The sequence below is a fragment of the Micromys minutus genome, assembly GCF_963924665.1.
Source record: "Micromys minutus genome assembly, chromosome: 3".
NCBI lineage: Eukaryota > Metazoa > Chordata > Mammalia > Rodentia > Muridae > Micromys > Micromys minutus.
The window spans coordinates 21,925,392-21,949,715 of NC_137972.1; the positions used below are offsets into that span (position 1 = coordinate 21,925,392).

General features: G+C 46.4%; 2 protein-coding genes across 5 annotated transcripts; one reads left to right on the forward strand and one right to left on the reverse strand.

The window, feature by feature from the left end:
- Positions 1 to 650: 650 nt before the first annotated feature.
- Positions 651 to 4,113, forward strand: TPI1 (triosephosphate isomerase 1; the record flags this gene model as incomplete). The annotated part of the gene is made up of 7 exons (XM_080914268.1): positions 651 to 876; positions 1,966 to 2,089; positions 2,171 to 2,255; positions 2,336 to 2,468; positions 2,863 to 2,948; positions 3,214 to 3,301; positions 3,431 to 4,113. 7 exons carry the CDS (start codon positions 651 to 653, stop codon positions 3,547 to 3,549), a joined length of 861 nt encoding a protein of 286 aa, XP_080770394.1. The 3' UTR covers positions 3,550 to 4,113.
- On the reverse strand, positions 3,911 to 6,662 carry SPSB2 (splA/ryanodine receptor domain and SOCS box containing 2). 4 transcript variants are annotated; one of them, XM_080914265.1, is made up of 2 exons: positions 4,811 to 6,662; positions 3,911 to 4,536 (listed from the first exon to the last, which is right to left on the reverse strand). In XM_080914265.1, exons 1-2 carry the CDS (start codon positions 5,610 to 5,612, stop codon positions 4,409 to 4,411), a joined length of 930 nt encoding a protein of 309 aa, XP_080770391.1. In that variant the 5' UTR covers positions 5,613 to 6,662; the 3' UTR covers positions 3,911 to 4,408. The 4 variants fall into 4 exon arrangements, with proteins under 4 accessions (XP_080770391.1, XP_080770390.1, XP_080770393.1 ...); XM_080914264.1 differs by having other exon boundaries at positions 3,911 to 4,539; XM_080914267.1 differs by having other exon boundaries at positions 4,402 to 5,553; positions 6,005 to 6,662.
- Between the last annotated feature and the right edge of the window lie 17,662 nt (positions 6,663 to 24,324).

Sequence of the window (24,324 nt, forward strand, 5' to 3'; positions counted from 1 at the left end):
ATTCCCTTGTCTCTAGCTCTAGAAAGGTTCAGAAACTGTAAGGTGGGGGATGGGAAATAAAGGAAAAATCCAGAAGAGTGGCTGCACATACATCCCCCATTGACCATGCGCTTGGTCTAGCCCCATTGTTCCTGGACGGAGAACCTGGAGCAGGGGGTGGGCAGCCCACACTGATATCAGCTGACGGGCTTGTATAAGGCTGCGGCTAATCTGCCTCCCTCCCCTACACATAGTATCCCACTCAAGGCTTGACAAGAACTGCAAGGACCCCATAATCACCAGCGACGTTTGTGAAACACTTGGGCCCCTTCCTTGTGATTGCTGGAAGGGGTCCGCAAACCATGGCTTTGCTTTATGCTATGAGGGAATGGGGCGCTTTCGGAGTTGGAAAGGTGCCCTCAAACCCAGGGTCCGAGGCTTGTTGGCTGCCAGCTCCACAGGGAATGAATGCCCTTTGGTCCTCTGAAATCGCAAAAATGTTTGTTTCCCTGAGCGCGAGGCTCAGCATCTCAACTGTCGAGTCACCGAGTCAACGTTTGAGCCCCCGAACCCCCTAGAATATTGCTACAAGAAACGTCAGAATATCGCAACACCGGGAGGCGGGGAGGCGGACGGAGGGGAAGGCGGAACTGCAAGGGGCCGGCCTAACCATGGCGGAGGGCGGGAAGAAGGAGGAGTTCTGCTTCACAGCCATCTATATAAGTGGCCAGTGGCAAGAGCCGAGCGTTTGTACTGACCTTCAGAGACAAACGCATAGTGCAATGGCGCCTTCCAGGAAGTTCTTCGTTGGGGGCAACTGGAAGATGAACGGGAGGAAGAAGTGCCTAGGAGAACTCATCTGCACCCTGAACGCAGCCAAATTACCGGCAGACACCGGTGAGCTCTGTTTGGAAGCGGTGGCCGGACGTGGGGGTGGAGGGTCGGGCGTGGCACCACCTGCTCAGTGTCTGAGTGGACCTAGATGGTGGCCTGGGGACAAGGGCCATTTGATGTCCGGGCAGTACAGAGGCTTATTTGCTGAGGAGGAAAAGCATTTAAATGCTGCCCTGGGCCTGTGGGGCCCGAAAGGGGTTCTTGAGGTGGGGGGGCAGGGGTGCAAAGAAGGTCGCCCTTGGGGAGTGGACGGGAGCTGCACCAGCTAGGGTTTAGGTTCAAGAAGAACCAGTATCCAGTTGGATAATCAAGAAAAGTGGCACGTGTACCCCCAGATCGCGAGAAAGGAAGCTGAGCTTGCGCGGGCTCTCAGCTACCTGCCCCCTCGGCCTCTGCTCCGTGCGTCTCTGCACGTAGCCCGAAACTCCTCCCCGCGCCGCCGCATGCTTCGGCCTCTGAGCTGGGGGCTTCCACATCCCTACATTCCACAGCATGGGCCACTCCTGCCTTCCACCTTGGGCACTGAGTAAATGCCAAACATGCCGAGCCATTGGGGAATGGAGAGGAAAAAAAAAAAAATCAGACAGCTCTTCTCAGACTGGAAACAGGAAAACACAACGTCTCTGTGGGCTAGTCAAATTCCTGCTGCTCACCCTTCATTCATCCTTACCCTCTTCTACGCACCTAATCAGAGAACCTTGAGAATGACCAAAGTGATCATCTGTTTCCCAAATACAAACTCCCGCGGTTGACCACTTCTCCTTATGCTAAAAATCCTTACCGGCATGGATATGTGGGATGGGCTATTTTAGAAAGGGGTTACCCCCTGTAGAATGCTGAGTCTAGGAGATGCCCATTCCCAGAATAGCCCGAGGAAATTAGAGCCACAGCTGTTAAAAGAGCAGAGGGCAGGGTAAGGGCCGCAGCCTATCAGCGGTATTAGGAAGGCTCTGGGATTGGTAATAGGCCCAGCCTGGGCTGTGTAGTGGACAAAGGTCAGCTTTCTGGACTGAAAAAAAAATCGAAGGAAATTAGAACCGAGGAAGTGAATGCAAGCCTGACAGTGAGGGCTGTCTCTGATCTCATTCTCAGAGGTGGTTTGTGCACCGCCAGCCGCCTACATCGACTTCGCCAGGCAGAAGCTGGATCCCAAAATTGCAGTGGCTGCACAAAACTGCTACAAAGTGACCAATGGGGCCTTCACTGGGGAAATCAGGTGAGGAGGAGGCAGAAAGGGATATGGGGGGAAAACCTTTCTTATGGGCTTCTTGCTGAGCCTGGTGTTTATCTGTTTTAGCCCTGGCATGATCAAAGACTTAGGAGCCACCTGGGTGGTGCTGGGGCACTCGGAAAGAAGGCACGTCTTTGGAGAATCAGATGAGGTCAGTAAGCAGGAGGGAAGATAGGGGATGCTTTCATCCTAGGAAGGTATCTTACCTAATATTTATTTGTTCTTCAACAGTTGATTGGGCAGAAAGTGAGCCATGCCCTGTCAGAAGGACTCGGAGTGATCGCCTGCATCGGGGAGAAGTTAGACGAAAGGGAAGCTGGCATCACCGAGAAGGTCGTTTTCGAACAAACCAAGGTCATCGCAGGTATCTCTGGAAACATGGATCGTTGAGTCTAGCAGAGGCCACAGAGATGGGGGGGGTCAAAAGCCAGGGAACCTGCCTGAGTCATACTGAGCCAGGGGAAAGAGGGTGGCCTGCATGATTCTTGTCACTTCTGTTCCTACAGAAGGCTCAAACCCCACCTTCATATGCCACTAGGGGCTGGTGAAATGGTTCTGTGGGTAAGCCTGGGGACCTGACTTTGATTCCTTTGATGTGGCAGGAGAGAATCCCCTTCTGCAAGTTGTCCTCTGGTCTCATGTGTGCCTTGGCTTGTACGAGCCTTGGTTTTTAGGTGGGGGGAGCCCACCAGGGGCTGTAGGCCATAACTATTTTGGCAGGTCAGCTCCTTCCTATTCACTCTGCTCTTTGCCCACAGATAATGTGAAGGACTGGAACAAGGTGGTTCTGGCCTATGAACCTGTATGGGCCATTGGGACTGGCAAGACTGCAACCCCTCAACAGGTAAGTGCCTAGGAGCTCTACTTTCTATGGAGCCCACCCAAAGGGCCAAGCCCCTTTACTTTAGAGACTGGGGGCCCCCAAACTCACCAAGGAGTGCGTGACTACTCTGCCAAAGGTGTTCATTCCAAGCCTGGTGGGATTTTTTGCCTTGCTATTCTCTGATCTCGGGACTTTTCTGGAAACTAAACTCTCTATATAAGAACCAGTGGGTTTTTACTCTTTGAGTGACAGGAAGGATCTTGCTTACGCTGCCTCCTCCTTCTAGGCTCAGGAAGTCCACGAGAAGCTCCGGGGATGGCTGAAATCCAATGTCTCTGATGGGGTGGCTCAGTGCACTCGGATCATTTATGGAGGTCAGTGGCTTTGGCCCCAGCCAAGGCGGAAATGGGCTGAGGCAGACTGAGGCTACCTTGCACAGAGAGGTGGGGCCTAAGTCCTCCCGCTGTAGCCCTCAACAAACCGTCTTCTTGTTCCTGTTACAGGTTCTGTCACTGGAGCTACCTGCAAAGAGCTGGCAAGCCAGCCTGACGTGGACGGCTTCCTTGTGGGCGGTGCATCTCTCAAGCCTGAATTTGTGGACATCATCAATGCCAAACAATGAGCGCTCGCAGCTCATTCCCCCTACCTGCCTGCATAGCCTGGACTAGGTTGCCCGGAAGTTTAGTAACTGCTCCCACCAGTCACGTGCTTCTGATGACATCATCTACCCCATCTTGTGACCTAATCCACACAGTACCTTCCTGAGCCTTTTACACCTCCCCATAATGATTGGGACCAGGCCAATCCCTTTACTGGTTAGAATCAAATATGTCACCAAGGTGGCTTCCCGAGGAGGGGAAGGAGTAGAGCTGGCTGTCCCTTTGGGCCCTAATGAGTGGAAACGCCTTCCATTGGTTTGGGATGGAAACTCATGGCTGGACCATAGGAAGTAGGCCTCTTGTCACTTTGGCCTGTCACTGAGATTGGCCTTGGCTCTAGCTTTCACTCCCAAGCCCTACTGGTTGTGTGATGCAGAAATTCAGAGCCTTTGGGTCTGAATAGCAGCATCCATTAAGGCCAAGATCCTCGTACTCTAAGAGGTCCCTCCCCACAGTGCGCCGAAGCCCTAGTATCATCGTGTTTGTGAACCATCCTACGTGTAAGGGAAATAAACACCTAGGCCTGAGCTTTGTGCTTTGTCTTAATTTAAGACAGCGGTGGGGCTCTAGTCTGGGGGCGGATGGTGAAGTTTTTTAAAAAAAAAAACAAAACACATGTGACAATACATCTCATTTTTTTACTAAAAAAAAAAAAAAACTCTTGTCCCAGGCTACACCAGCCTTGAGTACCACTTCTTATGTCTTGCTCCTGTGAGAAGGGGTCCAGCCTCCTCCCCTCAGCTTCACCAGCTTTTAAGTTGTCTAGACCAGTGGTGCCTCTCCACTTGTCCCTACCATAGGGTGCAAGCACACCCCCATGCTTCATTTGTAGAGCAGGTAGCGCTTCATGGCAGGGGGCAAAGGCAGACTGGATATTTGACCCAGCCGGGTGTTCCCCAGAGCCTGGCGCACACAGAGGCGGCTCAGGTGCAGAAGGGATTGTGGTTCTTCTGCTGAGAGAGAACAGGGAGGCAAGGTAAGTAAGCAACTCCACCCAGACATCCTCAAACTCCTGAGCTCCCTTATCTCTTCCTCCATTTCCACCTCAGATGAGGGCTCTGAGTTTCTGCATCACACATCCAGGAGGTCTTGGAAGTGAAGCTAGAGCCAAGGAAGGCCATCTAAGTGACATGAAACCCACTTCCTGTGGTCCAACCACGAGTTCCCACCCCAAACCATTGCCAAGAGTGGTAATCCCCTTCCCACCCTTAGTCCAGATCTCACCTTTCTTTTCGCCCATGTAGCGGATGCGGACCTGGCACTGTCCCCAAACAGCACTTACAGAAGGATAAAGGGTCCTCCCCTTCAGTCCATGGAAGGCTGGACCAAGGTACGTGCCCCCAATAGAGTAGCCCAGAGTCCCCTCCTCCATGTCCAGAACCACCAACAGTCTCTCTGGCACCACTAGCTGCTCACCCTGAGGTCCGGCTGGGTACTGGGGGGCCTCAAGGTCCTTACTCTGATGATACAGTTTTCCCCGCCCAATATCCCAGCCCCATGACTCGCTGTTGCTGCCCAAAAGCGCCGCATAGTGGTCAGCCTGCAGCGGGGCGAGGGCGGTGGCCACGCCCACCACGGCATGTGTGCCCCTTTGCTCCAGTGGCCAGCTGATCTCCCAGGCATGCAGGCCTCTCGAATAGCCCCTTTTGCCCCGGATCCCATCGGTGCTCTGGGCCACAGGGCGCCGCTCAAAGCACAGACCCCCTTCCTTGACATCGATGTTCTCCGAGCAATCCTTGGGGTTCCAGCCGTGGCGTCGTTGGGCCCCTAGGTCAGGAGGGGGAGCAGACAGGAGCTCCTCCAAGCCCTCAGGAGGAGAGAAGTCAGAGTACAGTGTCTGCGAGGTAGGGGTGCTGCTGCTGCCCCTTGCTAGGGCTGTCTGGCCCATGAGGTGAGCAGCTGAAGAACTTCTCAAAACTGGCTTGTTGGGGCGTCTCTCTTTTGAAAGTTGAGCTCCGGACCGTCCCCTGGAGTGGTGTGGAGAAAGAAACGAGTTAGGCGCAGCATCTTCCCCTAGGGCTCCCATTCGTTCACCGGTGTATGCCAGCCAGCCCGATCGTCCCTTGGTCCCCCAACCTTTCCAGGCCCATCACTCTGTCACTACATCTGCGTCGTCCCCCCCAACCCCCCAGTTTTTCGCAAATTTTCTCCCTCACACCTCACCATGGACTGTCTCTTTGAGGTCTCTAATGCCCGGCCCCTACCCCGTACCTCACTGGGCTCCCCCTAGCCCGCAGAGATCTCTGAGGAAGCACAGATAGGGAAGGCTAGAAGCGCCCCTGACCAGCAACCGCTTCCGGCTCCTGCGGGGCCGCAGGACGCCCGCCCGCGCTCCGCCCCTGGGCTCTGAAGACGATTAACCCTATAGTCACCTCCCGGACCACGCCCGCCACATCACTTCCCGCCATGGGAACTCACCGGCTGCAAAGGATCCAGGCAAAGGTTGTGTCATGACTCCAGATGTGGAAAAGCGCGCATGCTTTGTGGAGCACACTCTGGTTGTCCTCTTGTCCCTCCCAGGACTCCCAGCAGTTTATTTTTTCCGAAGCCACCTGACAGTTGCGTGCCCCTCCCTCCTCCCATCCCAGTCTAGAATTATCCCTTTGATGACGTCATCGCCTTGGATTCCGCGTGTGGAGACTTCTCTACTGGAGACCTTTGCGCTGCCTGAGCAAGTCAATCCCAAGATTAGTAAGAGGCCTTGACACCCTGAATTACTGCTCCGTTCAGGAGAACCTAGGGATTAAGATTGTTCCCTGCATCTCCCTTATGTTGCTGAAGTGGTAGCCATTCATCCTCCTGCTTCAGCCTCCTGGGTAATGAGACGACTAGGGGCCACATTCTCTAGTGGATGTGTGCTCCAAGGGTTAGTTCTGAGTGAAGTTAAATTGCTTGCTGCATTATCAAGGGGAGGTTGCCACTGAAGTTTGACCTCGAATGCCTATTGATAACAGTTCAAAACTCCCATAATGCCCCAGGTAATTTAAACGGGGAGGGGGAGCAGGATTTTACTCTAACCTCTGGTGGCCTAGAACTCCCTCTGTAGACCAGGTTGAACTCAAACTCCCACTGATCATCCTGCCTCTGCCTTCTGAAAGAGTGTTGGCATTAAAGGTGTGTGTACCCTGTGCCCAGCCTAATTTTAACGTTGTTGTTGTTGTAGTTGTTTGGATGGGTTTGGAATGGTCTCTTGTAGCCCATCATAAGACAGAAGTGACTATGTAGCCAAGAGCTTGCCTTGAATTCCTGTTCCTCTTAGCTCTACTTTCACACGATAGGATCATAAAGACATGAGTCACACACGGCTAATTTTAACTTTTTAAAGTTCTGATGTGAGCCTGCTGCAATGCCTTGGCAGTTAAGAGCACCGGCTGCTCTTGTAAAGTACCCAGTTCAGGCTCTCGTACCCACATGGAAGCTCTCATACATCCGTAAGTTCCAGTTGGGGGTGGGGTTGATGGTTTTTTCCGAACTCCACACAAATGTGGCATAGGCACATTTCGAGGTCTAGTCTTGTGCCAACTTGACCCACAAACCAGAGAGGAAAAAAACTTTAATAGAGAAAAGGCCACCATAAGATCTGGCTGTAAGGCATTTTCTTAATTAGTTATTGATGCGGGTTGGGAGGTAGCTCATTTTGGTGGTGGTGTCCCTGGGCAGGTGATCCTGAGCTCTATAAGAAAGCAGGCTGAGCAAGCCATGATTGTATATATTTAAATCCCATACTACTGGCCCTTGTGTAGTAAGCCAGCTTTTTCTGCCAGATTGGTCCCCCCCCCCTTTTGGTTGCTTTTCAAGACAGTACTTCTCTGTGTAACCCTGGCCATCCTGAAACTTGCTCTGTAGAGCAGGCTGGCCTCGAACTCAGAGATCTGCCTCCACTTTCCTCTGCCTTCCAAGCGCTAGATCCAGCTTCTTCCAGATTATTTTCTTGGGTGGCAAATGAAGTGGTTGGGCTACCTTCTGATGGGTCCTGCTGTAGGGAGACATGGTAACCTTAGAGCGATACAACCTAACTGATAAAACACATCTAGCCTTCTGAGGCACACAGAGAAAGCCTGGACCAGGCTCAGTGGAACAAAGTTCAGTTTTCATCTGACAAGCTGGCCACACTCTGCCCTATTTAACCAGGCCTTTGTTGAGTTCATGTTTGTTATAAAACTAAACCTTTTAGTCTCAGAATAGAGAGTATTCCAGCGGTGCAGAGGGGAGAGAGACCAGAACACATGCAGAACACATGCGCCGGTGAAATTTCAGGAATATGGTTTGCCTAAACAAGGCCTGAACGGTGACAACACCAGGTGACATGCCAAGGTGGAGTCAGAAAATCTCACAAGGCCCCGCCCCTAGATGGAGATCTGAAGGCGATTCATGGCTGCTGAGAGAGAATCAGTATTCCTCAGGAATGAGCTCTCTTACTTGGGCTTTCCAACACCAAGTGGTCAGTCCTAAAAACATATACATTGGAGCAACACTGAATGAACTCAGCAGGCTGCATTTATATGTTTATATATATATATATATATATATATATCAACAATTAAAGACAAGTAGTATTATATAATATGTAAAGCAAACCAGAAAGGATCAAATCCAGAAAGGAAGCCTATTTTCCAAACTCACCAATAAGAATGAAATGGCAACTGGGCTGAGGGTTGAGAAACCTGGATTACTGGTCGCTCATAGGCCCCGCCTCCGGCCCCGCCTCCACCCCGTACTAGTCCCGTAGCCAAGGCAACACACTGGCAGGGTGGGGGTGGGGAAGCTGACTCATGCAGGCTGACGGTCGCGCGTGGGCTCGTAGTGTGCGCTGCGGCAGCATGGGGGGGGGGGTCTCTCACGCCCCACTGCGACTGTGCATGTGCTGACTCCTCAGCCAGTCCTAGTGGTGCGCCACTCCGGGCCTTCCCCTTGCAGCCTGTGCTTCAGGCATAAACACTAAGGTCTGGAATGTTCCGCAGGAGGAAACCTGGATCTAAAACTGGGAGAGGCTGGGGGTGGGGGTGGAGGGCTTGAAAGCCTGTGGCTAAGGGGAAGCTGTAAGTCGGGCTAGGGAAGGTGTTTTGGAGGAAAGATGAACAAGGAACGCCAGAGGGGTAAGAAGAGTTACAATAAGCCTGCCTGGTGTGGTGACGCACGCCTGAGATCTTAACTATTTAGTTGGCGGGAGGAGGAACTTGGAGTCAGTCTGGGCTATATATACTAAACACAAAACAGAATCACACCGAAAAGTTTTTATTTATTGCAAGCTGGAGAAAGCTTGGATGTAGGGAGAACGGAATCTGGACCCAGAATGGTAGAAAGGAGGGGGAGTTAGGAGATCGCCTTGATTGAGGCTTGACTTACCCCAGTTTGTTTCTAAGACTCCGTTGTGGCAGCCTGATAAAATGTTCCCTAACTCCTCATCTGCCCACCTTCCTGAATTAAGGACTTTCTCTGGCAATGTTTGTTGTTTTGTTTTTGCCCCAAAGTCTGAAGTAGGAAACAGTTCAGTTTGTGCTACAAATCTCCGGGGATGGGGGGTGGGGGTGTGGATCAGTGGGAGAAGGCTTGTCCAGCATGTACTAGACCTGACACTGGGGGTTAGGGGTCGGAAATAAAAACTCAGGAAAAGATCCTGGAGACCCCACCTTCCTTGAGGATTTGTAGGCAGTTAATGCTGGGCAGGAACAATGGTTTCTTCAGTGATATAGACCCTGGGAAACTGCAAAGGTCCTTTTACATATTTTCTCATGTTTGTGCCTATGAAGTAATTCTAAAGAAACTCATTAGATCAGCAACCACCCAAATTCTGAAGTATAAAGGAACACGGCCATTACAATAGCTACACCCTCTTAACTCTGACAACTCCACTAAGATTAGTCACCAAAAATCTTAATTTACCTAATAAAATACTTTATAATCTTAGCACTGGAGATTCAGAGGTAAGGGAGATTCAAGAGGCAAGATTCAGAGATTCATCACCAAGATACAATACAGCCTGAGGTATTTGTCTCATGGTAATTGTGGGCTGGAGAGATGGGTTAAGAGCACTGGCTGCTCTTCCAGAGGTCCTGAGTTCAATTCCGCATGGTAGCTTACAACCATCTGAAATGGGATCTGATGCCCTCTTCTGGTGTGTCTGAAGACAGTGACATTGTATGTGTACACATGAAATAAATAGATAAATGTTAAAAAAAAAAAGAGGGTGATCTTATTTATTTTTATATATGTGAGTATTGTGAGTATGTTTAATATTGTGTAGACAGCATCCTGCCTGCATGTACTCCTGCAGACCAGAAGAGGGCACCAGATCTCATTGTAGATGGTTATAAACCACCATGTGGTTGCTGGGAATTGAACTCATGACCTCTGGAAGAGCAGTCCGTGCTCTTCTGAGTTGTTTCTTCAGCCCCAACTCATACATGTTAAAAAAACAACCCCCCCCCCAATATTTTAACCACATTAAAAAGCCAACTAAGTGTGGTGCAGATTTGTACCCCAGAAGATTAGAAGGTGAGTTTGACCTACAGTCTGGCAGTCTAGCGAGACCTTGCCTCAAAACCAGAATGAGCAAAGAGAGCAGGGCAAGGTGCTGTGGTACTCACAGTTAATTCTAGGACTCAGGAGACAGACAAGAAAATCAATCTCTGTGCATTTGAGGCCAGCCTGGTCAATATAGCAAATACCAGGACAGCCAGGACTATATAGTAAAACCCTGGAAAGGGGGCTGGCGGGGGTGGGGAGAGAGAGAGAGAGAGCTCACACACTCATAGCTCACTGGTAGAGAATACTCACCTAGTATATGCAAGGCTCAAGTTCAGTCTCTAGTTGTCATGTGACAAACTTTTCCTGGGGAGAGGCAACACACATATCTACTCACCCCAGTTAGGGAACCCGCAACAGACCCAAGTATAAATACCATCAAAATTCAATTTAGTGAACCAATGCATTTTATTGTAGTTACTTAAGGGAGTATGGGTGAGGGGCTACTTACAGGAAGAGAAATGACTCAAAGACATCTACATCACCAAAGCCCACCCCAGTATGGATGACAGATCACAAAAGCTGGGAACCTAGAACACACTGAACAGCCTGCAGACAGCTCAAAGGTTTGTTGAACGTTCTTTCCAGCCACTTCAGTTCATTTAAACCTCTTCAGGCAGCCCTGTGTCTCAGGGTCTTCTTTTTAAAGATTTTATTTATTTTGTGCATGTGAACACACCTTCGCTGTCCTCAAACACAACAAAAGAGGGCATTAAATCCCATTACAAATGGTTGTGAACCACCATCAGTGCTCTCTCTAGTCCACCCCCTCCCATCTTCTTTTCAACTCACCCTTCTTTCTGTCATCTGAAAGTAAAGCTCAGCTTTTATAGTTTACTCTGCCAGGGAAGTTCCTAATGAATCTGGTCAGTTTCAGGGACTTCTTCAAGCTAGTTAGAGTTGTTTACAATATTGACCAAGGAGTTTCCTTGTTAAATGAAATGTTTCAGTCTCAAAGGAAACTGTTACAAAACACTGCTCAAAAAGAAAACAAAGTGTGCTGTCAAGATACTTGAACCTGTTTCTAGTTAGGGTGTGGCTCAGCCCTTAGCACACACCTTTCATCCCTCTGTCTGGAATACAGATACACTCTTGGTACACACCTGCCCATGACCACTAAAAATATGTATGCAGGGACATGATGGGTAACAGAGGAATTTAAGGAAAAAAACAAAACACCCAATACATTACTTGCAGGGGAGTAATACAGGACTTTGATCCTAGCACTTGAGTGCAAGAGGTGGGGAAATCTCAGAGTTGGAGGTCAGGCTGGTCAGAACAAGTTCCAGTGTGACCAGGGCTACACATAGAAACATTTTCTCGGGGGCTGGGGGTAGAGGCAGGGCACAGTTTGTGGGGGTGGCTTGAGAGATGAATCCACAGTTAAGAAAACTTGTTTCTTTTTTTATTTTTTATTTTTGAGAACTTGTTTCATAATCGTGAGGACTCCAGTTCAGATCACATGTGCTCTTCTAGAACTCAGGTCCAACCTAGAATGAATGTTTTCTTTGATCATTAACTCGTCCCAAGCCTGTTTTTATTGCTAAGACAATGAAATGCTTGTAACACATGAAAGCTCACTGTACTTCTCCGCAAGCCTATGTGTCAGGAAGGGGCACACTCTATTCTTGATTCTGACTTTAACTTCTTAAATTTTTTGTCAACACCCTTACTTTCCAAAATTACATAAACTAACTTCCTAAACCTACTTAAATCAAATTAGGAATTCAATAAAATCATTCATTCATCTAAACAGCCTTATCTCTTAAAAGTCATCATTTTGTTGATCTGCAGGAAACTTGCCCAACAGAGTGGGCTATCACCCAGAAGTAACTACACCAGGGTATGCGCAGAGGGTCTCCCATTCCCAATCACAGCATATTTCTATACATATATATATATATATATATATATATATATATATATAAGACACATCAGTAGCAAGAAGCAACCCTGGGATATAGTCCCTGTATCCCTGGGGCTGTGCATCTCCTGGATATGCCTGAAGCTGAACAAAATGCTGGGCTGTTTCCAGAAAGCTCACTTGTCCGCTGCGGCTCCTGCATCTGCTGCTTCTTTCTCTCTTGTCTAGTGTTGGGAGAGAAGCTGGGGAAGGGATAAAATGACAAAATGGGGAATAATGGGATGAAAGGGGAAAAAAGGGTGAATTATTGTATCTATTTTTAGACTAGAAAGCAGTAAGTCTCAAATACTTTAGATTGGTATGGATTTTTGGGCATTGATATAAATTTAAGATGATCTTTGCTGCAGTATATTTTACATATATGCTTCAACTCTTGTTTAAAGCATTGTAATTATGTAATTCATTAAAAAATATAATGTAAAATTCTAGTCCAATAAAAGCTACTTTGTAAGCTGTTTAGAATAATGAGGAAGTACAAGTTAGCAGTCAGTCAAATTCTCAAACGTATAGTCATGTTAAGTACTAGTTTAGTTAATTGTAGAAATAAGCTTTGTTTAGCCTACTGTAGATGTTTTCAAAGTTAGGCAGATAGTAAGTAGCTAGAAGCAAGCAATGCTTGCCTATTTAGATATTCTTTGGATAGATAGGTGGTCCTCAGATACATCAGAGATCTGCAGAATGTGGTATTTAAGGTGTAATAAATGGCTTTTTCAACGGAGAAACACATCAGCTCCTGGCAGCACCCCCATTCTACTCCAAACATGATGATGAGCACCAAAGAATCTCTACCTGGAGTTTGCTTCAAATGTTCCAGTGATGGCCATTGGGCAAAAAACTGTCCCTTACCTCAAGTGCTGACAGCATGCTGTCCTAATTGTGGACAAGCAGGACATTTGGAAGGCAATTGCCCAGCTTTGCAAAGACTAAAGACAAGGTTAAGACAGTCCTTAAAAATTTCTGTTTCACAAAAAAAGGCTGTCAGATCATCTGGGCATGGTGGCGAATGACCAATGCGCTAGTGACACAGTGAAACCTTTGATGACTATCCAGGTAGCCAGAAGTATCTGCCATCTCTATGGATTTAGAAACTGCTTGCTAGGCTGGAGAGATGGCTCAGCGGTTAAGAGCACTGACTACTCTTCCTGAAGTCCTGAGTTCAAATCCCAGTAACCACATGGTGGCTCACAACCATCTGTAATAAGATTTGATGCCCTCTTCTGGTGTGTCTGAAGACAGCTACAGTGTACTTACATAAAATAAATAAATAATAAATAGATCCTTAAAAATAAATGAATGGGAAAAGAAAAGAGAAAGAAAGGAAAAACCAAGTGAAGCAATCACAACTCCCTCTACCAGTCACCCCATTATTTAATAGAAACTGCTTGTTCTGCACTTCCTGTTTAATCCGATAGAATTTATCCTTCTTCAGTCTCTGATGGGGTTGAAGACTAGATAGTTATAGTTTTACTGTTTTCCTTGCTATCAAAAGTAAAAAAGAAAACTCACAAAAGAGGTGGAAATGTATAAAGACATAAAAGTTTAAGTTGTTTGGGATTTTAAAAAAATGTTATAGGGTTAAAAGAAGTTGATACACACAAGTTATAAAGGTTAGGAGATATAAAAACCTAAATGATGATACACCGTGATGAAGCAGTATTTCTAACCTCTGAGCCATCTCTCCAGCCCATGAATGTAATTCTTACCTGATATTTCTCTTCCTTTTTAAAATCAATTTATTTATGTATATGAGTACACTGTTGCTGTCTTCAGACACACTAGAAGAGGGCATCAGATCCCATTACAGATGGTTGTGAGCCACTATGTGGTTGCTGGGAATTGAACTCAGGACCTCTGGAAGAGTAGTCAGTGCTCTTAACCACTGAGCTATCTTTCCAACCCCTGATAGTTTTCATAATTGTTCTTATTGGATATAGTTTTCTGATGTTAGAGATAAGGCATTTTCCTGGACTAAAACAGGGAGATATTGGGGTAATTTACTTTAAATTATGTGAAGGTGTGTCTCTGTGTTTTGAATTGTTAGTTTTGTACCAGCAGAGAGCTAAATGCTGGGAGAATATTGGTATTGTCATTTCTATGGCCCATCACCTGTCATATTTGCAAACCTTTGATTTTCCACACCTGCTCAGATGCTTGCAGTTCAGACAGCCCTCAAAGAGGAGCTAGCTGTGAGACTGTCCAAGCAAAAGGTCTAAGCTTTAAACTATATAGAATTCTTATGTCATTATTTATACTGCTGGCTGGTCAGCAAAAGTCCTGCTATACTGGTCTACGTAGTGAGTTGCAGGCCACCCAGAGCCAAAACAAAACAACCCAAAAGTGTGCACCACTATCTTTAGCATGTAATCTGAACATAGAAAGTGACAACCGCTGGAGAGATGGCTCAGCGGTTAAGAGCACTGACTGCTCTTCCAGAGGTCCTGAGTTCAAATCCCAGCAACCACACGGTGGCTCACAATCATCTGTAATGAGATCTGATGTACTCTTCTGGTGTGTCTGAAGACAGCTACAGTGTACTCATATATAATGATAAAATAAATAGTTCTTTAAAAAATTAAAAATAAATAAATAAAAAGCGACAAACATGGGACTGGAAAGATGGTTCAGCTGTTAAAAACACTGGCCTCTCTTCCAGAGGAACAAAGTTTAATTCCTAGCACCCACATCAGGAAGAGCACAGCTATCTGAAAGACTAGCTTCAGGGGATCCATCACCCTTTTCTGGTCTCCAAATGTACTATATGCATGTGATACACAAATATAAATGCAGCCAAAACACCTATACACATTAAAAACTACTAGCCAAAGAGGGGGGCACATACACATGCTTTTTAGTTGTTTAATACCAAGACTCTGTGGCTGGTCAAAATCAGAGTGTCTTCTGAGGATCAGTGATTTACTGACAGGTACACGAAATATGTTCCAATGAGACTCTGATCTTAAGCTTTTTCCAGTCCAGAGGACATAGGCAGCTGGGTGTGGGGCTGCATATCAGTAATCCCAGTATATAAGAGGTGGAGGCAGGAGGACCAGCTAGCTGTATGAGGTCAGCTTCTACTTATGAGCCCCTAGAACCACCAGCAAAATGTAACTAGATATCTAGAGTGCCTATGAGAATCTCCAAAGCACAGTGGCCAGGGCTCACATTGGCCTGGTCAAGTCCTCGTGACTGAGGAGTGTGTGGTTAAAGCCCCAGGCAAGCCACTGGGCGTGGAGACCAGTGCCTGCAATGCCAGCGCTTGGGAGCTGGAAGCTGGAGGATCAAAGGTTTGGTGTTAGGGCTGGAGGCATGGCTCAGTGGTTAGGAGCACTGGCTGCTCTTCCAGAGGTCCTGAGTTCAAATCCCAGCAACCACATGGTGGCTCACATTTATCTGCAATGGATCTGATGCCCTCTTCTGGTGTGTCTGAAGACAGCTACAGTGTACATAATAAATAAGTTTTTAAAAAATTTTAAAAGTAAATAAGTCTTTTTTAAAAAGTTTAGGTTCAAGGTTATCCTCAGCTATACGGTAAATGTATTTATTAAATTTGAGTCCAATATCAGTTATATATGATCTTTTTTAAATAAAAGGCCTAGATATGGCCAAGTCTTCTAGTTTCAAACAAAATGCATCAAGCACACTCCCCAGTTTTGACACCCGGCTGAGTGGTGGATTCACTTTGTTGCTGACTCCTAATCATTATCCTTCTGAATCCTTCTTTCTAAAAGAAAACAAAAGGGAGCCTAATTTTCTAGCTCTTCAAAAGGGGCAAGACTTAGTGAGACACTTTCAAAAGTGGAAGCAATGACGTGCGTTTGTACGTATATTTGTGTGTATGGGTGAAACCCTTGGTGTAGGAGTGTGGACAGAAGCCAGCCTTAGGCATCATTGCCAGGATACCAGCCTCTTCACCTTCTTAGAAACTAGACTTCTTATTAGTCTGGGACTCACCATATAGGTAGCCTTGTGGGCGTAGGGATCCTCCTATGTCTGCCTCCGCAGTACTGGGATTACAAACCTATGGGTTCTGGGGATTGAACTCTAGTCTTTCTGAATGCAAAGCAGGTACTTTACATGAGTTATCTCAGCAGCCAACGGTATGTAATTTAAAGATTAAGTTGTGTTTCACTGTTGTTTTTCCTTTGGTGTTTGTTCTTGGTGGTGGTGGTTGTGTGCGTGCGTTATTATTTATTTGACACAGGTTTTTACTATGTGGTGCTAGCAGGTAGCAGGCCTGGAATTTATTATGTACACCAAACTAGCCTCAGATTATGCCTTCTGAGTCACTCAGTCCTGCCTTCTGTCTTATTTGGGGACGGGGTCTCACTGAGTTCCAGACTGTATCCCTGACTTCCCTTCTATCTTCCTGCCTCACTCTCCAAAGATTACAGACCTGCACTTCCAGGCAGCATATTTTGTTTGTAATAGTGGGATTTTCTCAGACCTGCCAGGGGTATAAATAAGGACATGAAGGCTTCCAAATATAGTTGAAAGCTTAGGCCTTTTGTTTGGGCAGTCTCCTCGCTACCCTAAACTTAACCCTTAACCGGGATTAACTAGCCTACAGCCCTCCATGTGGCGAGCTCTATCCTATCCGTTTCTCTGTTGTTCTGTGGTCCTTGACTGTCCTTAGTGTCTTCTCTCTGAATCTCCCACCTCTGCATTCTTCCCCTACGACAGTCTCTATGCCTGGAAGGTCTGCTGCCCACTTCCTGCCCAGCTATTGGCTGTTGGATATTTATTACAACCAATCAGAACCTCTGATACAATTCTAGATCGCCTTTAGGCAAGTGAGGAAGGACGAATATTTACAAAATATAAAGGCCGGCAATACCAATATCCTGCTGGCATTTAGCTTTCTGCTGGCACAGAATTAACTATTGAAAATACAGAGACAAATAAAGAAAAAAGAAAACACAGAGACACACTTCACACCGTGTGAAGGAAAGGTTACCCCAACAGTTTGTTTTGTTTTGTTTTGAGATAGGGTCTCCTGTAACACAGACTAGCCTCAGACTATGTAGCTAAGGATAACTTTGAACCTTCTGATCCTCCTGCCTCCACTTCACAAGTGCTGGATTATACCACTGTGCCAAGATTTGGGGATGTTAGCGTTCACCCCAGGGCTTCACACGTTCAAGGCAAGTTCTCTACCTTCTGGTTTATAATCCAACCCTGGAGACTAAGTTATAAAAAACAGAATGACTTCTAATCTCAGTCTCTTTCTTTCTTGGGCCATTGGGTTTGTGTGAGTCAGCTGCCACAGTCTGAGGACACTCAGGTCCTAGGAGTATTGGGCTATCTTGGCAGTAGCTGTATGAGTCCACCATCTTGGAAGCTAGTCCTCCAGGTTCCATCCTGTATCCAGACAATTGCAGCCCCAGATGATAGTCTGACTGGAACACAATAAAGCTACTCTTGGACTGGGACACGCAGAAAGCAAGATAATGTTTAAGTAAATGAAATGTTTGGAGCCAGCTCAGCAATAAAGACGTTGGACACCAAGCCTGACCACCAGACTTCAAAATCCAGGATCCACATGGAGGAAGCAGAAACCAGACTCCTCAGACCTTGACACTTGCTCTGCAGAATGTTCATGTCCACAGACACCTACACATGTATACCCATATACCTACACACCCGTACATGCATACACACATGCACACCCCCCCACATACACCACATGCACACCCACACCCACACATGCACATCCACACATGCACAATAAAGAAAATTTAGTGTTAAGACTAAGTATGGTTTAATCCTAGCATTTAGGAGGTAGAAGCAGGGGGATTTTTGTGAGCACAAGGCTAACCTGGTCTACACATTGAGTTCCAGGGCAAACAAGCAAATGGACATAAAACAAAAAGAATAGACATTTACTAAATCCCACTAGAAGTTCTCCTACTGTAAAAAATAATGGAAAATGTATGGGCTGGCAAGATGGCTCAGTGGATAAGGCCATTTATTACTGAGCCTGAGAGGTGATGTCAATTTCCAGGACTTCTCTGGTGGAGGAAAGACCCTCTGATCTCCACTTGTGTGTCACAACATCAGTGGCTCCAACTTTATAAAAGCAGACCGTCCCCTTAGTGGTTGCTGTATCTGGTGATCTGTTCACCTTCTTCATATTTTTTTAAAGATTGATTTCACGTGTATGTTCTGCTCATACAGGTGCCTGTGCAACACCTCATGCCTCGTGCCTGAAGAGGTCAGAAGGGGATGTGGGAGCCCTGGAAAGGGAGTTACGACAATTGTGAGCCACTCTGTGGGTGCTGGGAATCGAACCTGGGACCTCTGCAAGAGCATCAAGTGCTCTTAACTGCTGAGCCCTCTCTCTAGCCCCGCCTCTCTCAGATTTTACATCTTGTTTTCCTCTCTTAGGTGTTTGCAGTAGCTTATTTATTAAAACCCGTGATACACTTTGCTTAAGGATGCAGAAAAGGAAGGTAGATAGATTTGTTCTCAAAATATATGAACTAGGAAATGTGGTTGAAAAAAATATATTACTCTTTTGTTTGGTCTTTTGAGACATCTTAGTATGCAGCCTGTCCTAGTTAAGGTTTCCATTGAGGTGACTAGATGCCATGACCAAGGTAACTCTTATAAACGACAACTTTTGTCTGGGGCTGGCTTACAGATGCTGAGTTCGGTCTGTTCTCATCATGGTGGGAATTTTGGCAGTGTTCAGGCAGTCATGGTACCGGAGATGCTGAGAGCTCTACATCTTGTTCCGAAGGCAAACAAGACTGGCTTCCTTATGGTTGGGAGGAGGGTCTCAAAGCCCACCCCCACAGTGACTCACTTCCTCCAACAAGGCCACTCCCTGGGCCATGCATATTCAAACTACCACATAGACCAAACTAAAGGATCTGGAACTTGCAGCAATCCTCCTGCCTTGCCCTTTCAAGTGCTAGGATGACAGACAGAATAGCCACTGGGGAAGACTATCAAGTATGTTGGGGAATCTAGCTCTCATTGCTTAGTGTAGATGTAGCCAGGGCCAAATAAAACCAGTGGCTCCCCACAGCTTCCAGGATAAAGCCCAAGTTCCTCACTGTGATCTAGCTCTGTTTTCCCTCCCATTGCAACCTGCCCCCGCAGGACACCTACAGTTCCAGCCGGGAGAACCACCTGCTTTCCTTAAGCAGGCATTGAGCTCTTTCCTCAGGTCTGTGGTCCAGGTGCCTGCTCAGTCTGGAATGTGCCCCAAATATATGATATTGTATTTACACAAACACTGTAAAATTACCTCTCTGGGCATAGGGTGTGGTTCCGTGGTAGAATGTTTGCTTAGCTCGATTAGGGCCCTGGGTTCCATCGCTAGCAAGAACAGAGCAACAATAATAACAAAACATTCCTACCCCTCAGTAAAAGCCTCATTAGGCTGATCAGGGTTATAATGGAACCTGTTTTGCTGTACTGGGTTGCCTGTGGACTTAACCCCAACACTATTAACCCCTTGGAGGCAGAGGCCATACTAGACTGTCCCTGGAGACTTAGCTCTCACAGGTTGGCCCGGAGTAAGAGTCTAACAAAAGGATGCGTCTAACATGTCTACCTATTTCTTCTCAGATAAAATCATGCCCTTTCCCACTGATCACATCTTCCCACATGTCTCTCTCCCTTCTCCAGTGAATTAATCTCTTTGTTGTTGTTTTGAGACAGGGTCATGTTATGCAGCCCAGTCTAAGTAAGGTAAGAGAGATGGGGAAGTTATGGAGCTATGGGGAGTGAAAGAAGTTCCCCTCCCCCAGAATCTCACTGGTATCTCTCACCAGCAGAGAAGAATCCTTACTCTTGTTCAACACAGTTGACAATGTTCTCTGTGGAGATTTTTCTGGCACAGAGGTAACAATTTTGGGGAGTCTCAGACTAGAGTATAAACTTTGGTTTGCAGTGGAGATCCCTGTGAAATCTTGTCTATGCAATGCCCTCAGGTGCCTGAAGGAACTACCTGTTTAGCTTTCTTGTTGACCCTTTGAAGAAAATAGCTTCAAATCAACAACATTTTATAGATGATTATGATTAAGATCATGAGGTCCGCTCTTAGGGAAAAGGTGGGGCTCTTAGGTGGGTTTAACTTTCTTTTCAAATGCCATTTTCTCTCTCCTGTATGTGTGTGTGTGTATATAAGAAGAGAAAGAGAGAGAGAACAGAGAGGACACACGCGTACTCACAAGAGGCCAGAGGTTGAGAAATGTCTGTCTCTGTTGTCCTCTACCTTATTTTTTTCAGACAGGGTCTCTTACTAAACCTAGAATTCAGGAGCTAATTGAACTGGCTAGCCAGTGAACCTCCTGTCTCAGCCTCCACAGTTCTGGGATTTCGGGTGGACTCCATACTTGGACTTTTAGGTTTTAATGTGAGTGTCGGGGATCTGAACTTAGCTCCTCATTTATGCCCCACAATCACTGTACCCACTGAGCCATCTTTCCAGACTAACATGATATTTTTTATGTGTATGAATGATTTGCCCACACGTATGTTTGTTTGTGTACCTCAGTATGTGCCCGGTACTGAAGAAGGCAAGAGGAGGGAACCGAATACATTGGAACTGGACTGGCAGTTGTGAGTAGTCACGTGGGTGCTGGGAATCAAGGCTGTGTTCTCTGAACATTGGTTCTCAGTCTTCCTCACACACACTGTGGCCTTTTAATACAGCTCCTCATGTTGTGGTGATTTCCCACTATAATTTTTTTTTTGCAACTTTTGAACTACTTTGCTACTGTTATGAATCACTATGTGTATGACTTCTATGCAGGATGTCTGATATTCGAGCTCCGTAGGGCTTTGACCCACAGGTTGAGAACTGTTGCGGTAAAGACTAACCAGTGCTCCTGATGGCTAAGCCCTCCCCTTCTTCAAAAATCTGTCAATAAAAAAGAAAATCTAACTCCATACTGGCTAGCCCTTATATTCTTTTGTAAATTAATTTTTTATTTAATTAAAATATAAAGGCTGGGGCTAGAGAGATGGCTCAGTGGTTAAGAGCACTGACTGTTCTTCCATAGATCCTGAGTTCAAATCCCAGCAACCACATGGTAGCTCACAACCATCTGTAATGGGGATCCAATGCCTTTTTCTGGAATGTCTGAAGACAGCGACAGTGTACTCATATACATGAGATGAATCTTAAAAATAAATAAAATATAACATAATTTCTATATGCACATATATGTATATATATGCAAATACATATGTAAATTGCCACCTGCTGGGTCTGCTTAATGTGACTTGTACTTGTGTTTTCCTGGACAGACCAGTTAGTGTTGGATAACCTTTTAGGAGACTCATCTTGGGAAAGACTAATTCTCTCTCAGTTCTTTACCTACGGCTGGGACATGTGAGATGTTTTTCATTCACCTTGACACATCAACTAGGCTATCTTTGTTCAGTCTGGTTTAATTTAAGCAGCCATATTGTTGAGATTTTATGAGATAGCCTGAGTTACTTCCTCTGTTGAAGCCATGAATCCTGGGTTGACTGTGGTCCCTGAATCTCTCTCTCTCTCTCTCTCTCTCTCTCTCTCTCTCTCTCTCTCTCTCTCTCGTAAAGATTTATTTTATGTAATGAGTACACTGTATATTCAGACACAGCAGAAGAGGGTGTTGGATTCCATTACAGATGGTTGTGAGCCACCATGTGGTTGCTAGGATTTGAACTCATGACCTCTGGAAGAGCAGTCAGTGCTCTTAACCTCTGAGCCATTTCTCCAGCCCGGTCCTTCTTCCGATGAGAGAGTCACACCAGGCAGCAAATCTCAGAGAAGAAATGTATTGGAGGGTCCAGGATTGAGGGACAAATTCAGGGATGACTTCGATGCTCTGCTCCTGGGACTGAACGGCAGGGAACTGAACAAAGGGCGGGGCTTATATAAGGTTTCTTAGGGGCGCAGCTTCTTAGGGCAAAGATTTCCAGATTGAGGACTGGTGGGATTTCAAGTCCTGATCTTGGGGATCTCAGAAATTGGTGTGTTTCCCTGTTCAGGAATTGGTAGATTTTCCTGCTTAGGGATTGGTGGGTTTTGTGGGAACTTCAGGATTGGTGGGTTTTCTTGCTCGGGAATTGGTAGGTTTTTTTTTCTTCACCCCCTTTTTCCTGCATTGGGCCCATGGGTTGGGATGGGAAGACTTTCCCAGCCTCAGGTGGCTTTGAATAAGGTGCTAAACTGCTTGGGGAGGCGGAAAAGGAGGGATTGTCACCTCGGACAGCTCCATCACTGGCAGTTCATGAAGGCTGTAGTGGCGGGGAAAGGAAAAGCACCACTGTGGACAGCTCCCGTGAGGGCTGCAGCCAGAGGACGTGTCGTCTTTTTGACAGAAGCCACCATTTTCAGCCACCAGCTGGGGTCACAAAGGCTGGGTTTGCGGGCTCAGAGGTTAAGAGCACTGTCTGCTCTTCCAGAGGTCTTGAGTTCAATTCCCAGCAACCACATGGTGGCTCACAACCATCTGCAATGAGATCTGATGCCCTCTTCTGGCCTGCAGGCATACATGCAGGTAGGAAGCTGTATACATAATAAATAAATCTAAAGAAAAAAAAAAAAAAAAAAAAAAAAAAGGCTGGGTTTGCCACACACCACTTAGAGACCTCAGGCATTTTGTCTCTTAGGCTAGGCTGGCTCAGTGACAAAGTGCTGGGATTACAAAACTGTGTCACTTAACACACTTTCACTTGCAAGGCACTTCCAGAGCATTTGGAGCACCTTAACATTTACTTTTTCTGCCTCTAATTCCAGTACTTGGAAGGCTGAGTTTGAGCTACACAGTTAATCCCAAGCTATCCTGGGCTACATTCTGTCTCAAAATATCATGTTTAATTTTTTTTTCTCACAACAACCTCAGTGCCGAGAATACTGAGGTGGGAGGCAGGGGCAGGAATTTGTTTACCAAGGGTCAACCAAATACAAAACCACTTGTATTGTTTTTGAAAATTCTCTGATCCTTTGAGGTGAATGCGGTTTTATTTTGAAGTAGCCCAGGATAGCCTGAAACATCCTCCTGCTTCGACTTACAGAGAGCTACTGTTCCCAGCTGCATGCTACCATGCATAATTCGGCAAAAATATTTTTAGATAATATAGGCTGAAGAACACACAGCTATTGAGTGATAGAGCTGTTTAGAACCCACTATTTAATACTTTAAGGCTACTGTTGTTAGAGCCCTGCCCCCCCTTCCTTGGCACCAAGAGAACAGATTTGTCTATAATGTTCCTCAAGATAGATTGATCCAGAGGAACACTTCCTGACTTTCATCCCTCACATACTCCATCAGACCACATTGCAATCTTTAAAAAGATTAGCTTAACTAAGTGTGTGTGTGTGTGTGTGTGTGTGTGTGTGTGTGTGTACATGAAGGCCAGAGACATTTAGATCCCCGGAGATGGAGTTGTAGATGGTGGTGAGCCACCTTTTGGGGGTGCTGAAAACCGAGCCTGAGTCCCCTGCAAGTGCCTGAGTGTTCTTAACCACTGAGCCATCTCTCTAGCCTCCGATTTGCATTTAGGATAAAGCGAATAACAGTTAGTCCCCTGTCTTCCTGTATTAAGTGTTCTCTTTTCCTTAGATCTCACCAGATGGTGTTAGCTGGGCATGGTAGCACTCACCTGCAATCCCAGCATTTAGGAGGCTGGGGAAATGAGTGACTACAAGACAGCCTGGTCTACGTAGAAAGGCTGCCTTAAAACAAAAGACCCAGAGTAACTCCACCGACTCTTCTCAGTTGTTAAAATTATGTTTTTTTCTACTGCAGTAAACTGCAGACCTGCCAAGACTCCAAGCTGGACCTTTTCTTTCTTAGATGTGTCAATTTATTAATAAATAATTGATTTAATGTGTATGCTAGTTTTCCTGCATATGTATGTATGTATGTACGTGCATCATGTGCGTGTTCTGCGAATGTAGAGGTCAGAAGAGGGCGTCAGAACTCTCGAGCAGCAGTTACAGATGGTATGTGGGTGCCGGGAATGAAGCTGGGTCTTTTAGAAGAACAGCCAGTGTTCTTAATCGCTAAGCCATCTCTCCCATCACTGGCAAAAGGGGTCGCAGGGGTCGCAAGCTGGGTCTTAAAGCAGTTTGCCCCACCAGACTACCTTGCAAGACCTTCAAGTAAATAATGAGCCGAACCCGACAGTGCCTTTCCTCCTCATCCATCCCCCTTTTGCTTCTTAGGGAGAGTCTTAAAGCACAGTTCCTTTGCATCCCGACATCTGGTTGCTTTAAAGATGTAAAGGCCAGCCCCGCCTCCCTCCCGCTTCTCAGCGCTGCTATTATAATTGGACCATTGTT

What these genes read in the sequence shown, in the direction of transcription:
- SPSB2 (XM_080914264.1), bottom strand. Translation starts at nt 5,612, where the DNA reads ATGGGAGCCCTAGGGGAAGATGCTGCGCCTAACTCGTTTCTTTCTCCA. An exon ending in CTACATGGGCGAAAAGAAAG is followed by an intron (nt 4,540 to 4,810) that starts GTGAGATCTGGA and finishes GTTCTCTCTCAG; the next exon opens with CAGAAGAACCACAATCCCTT.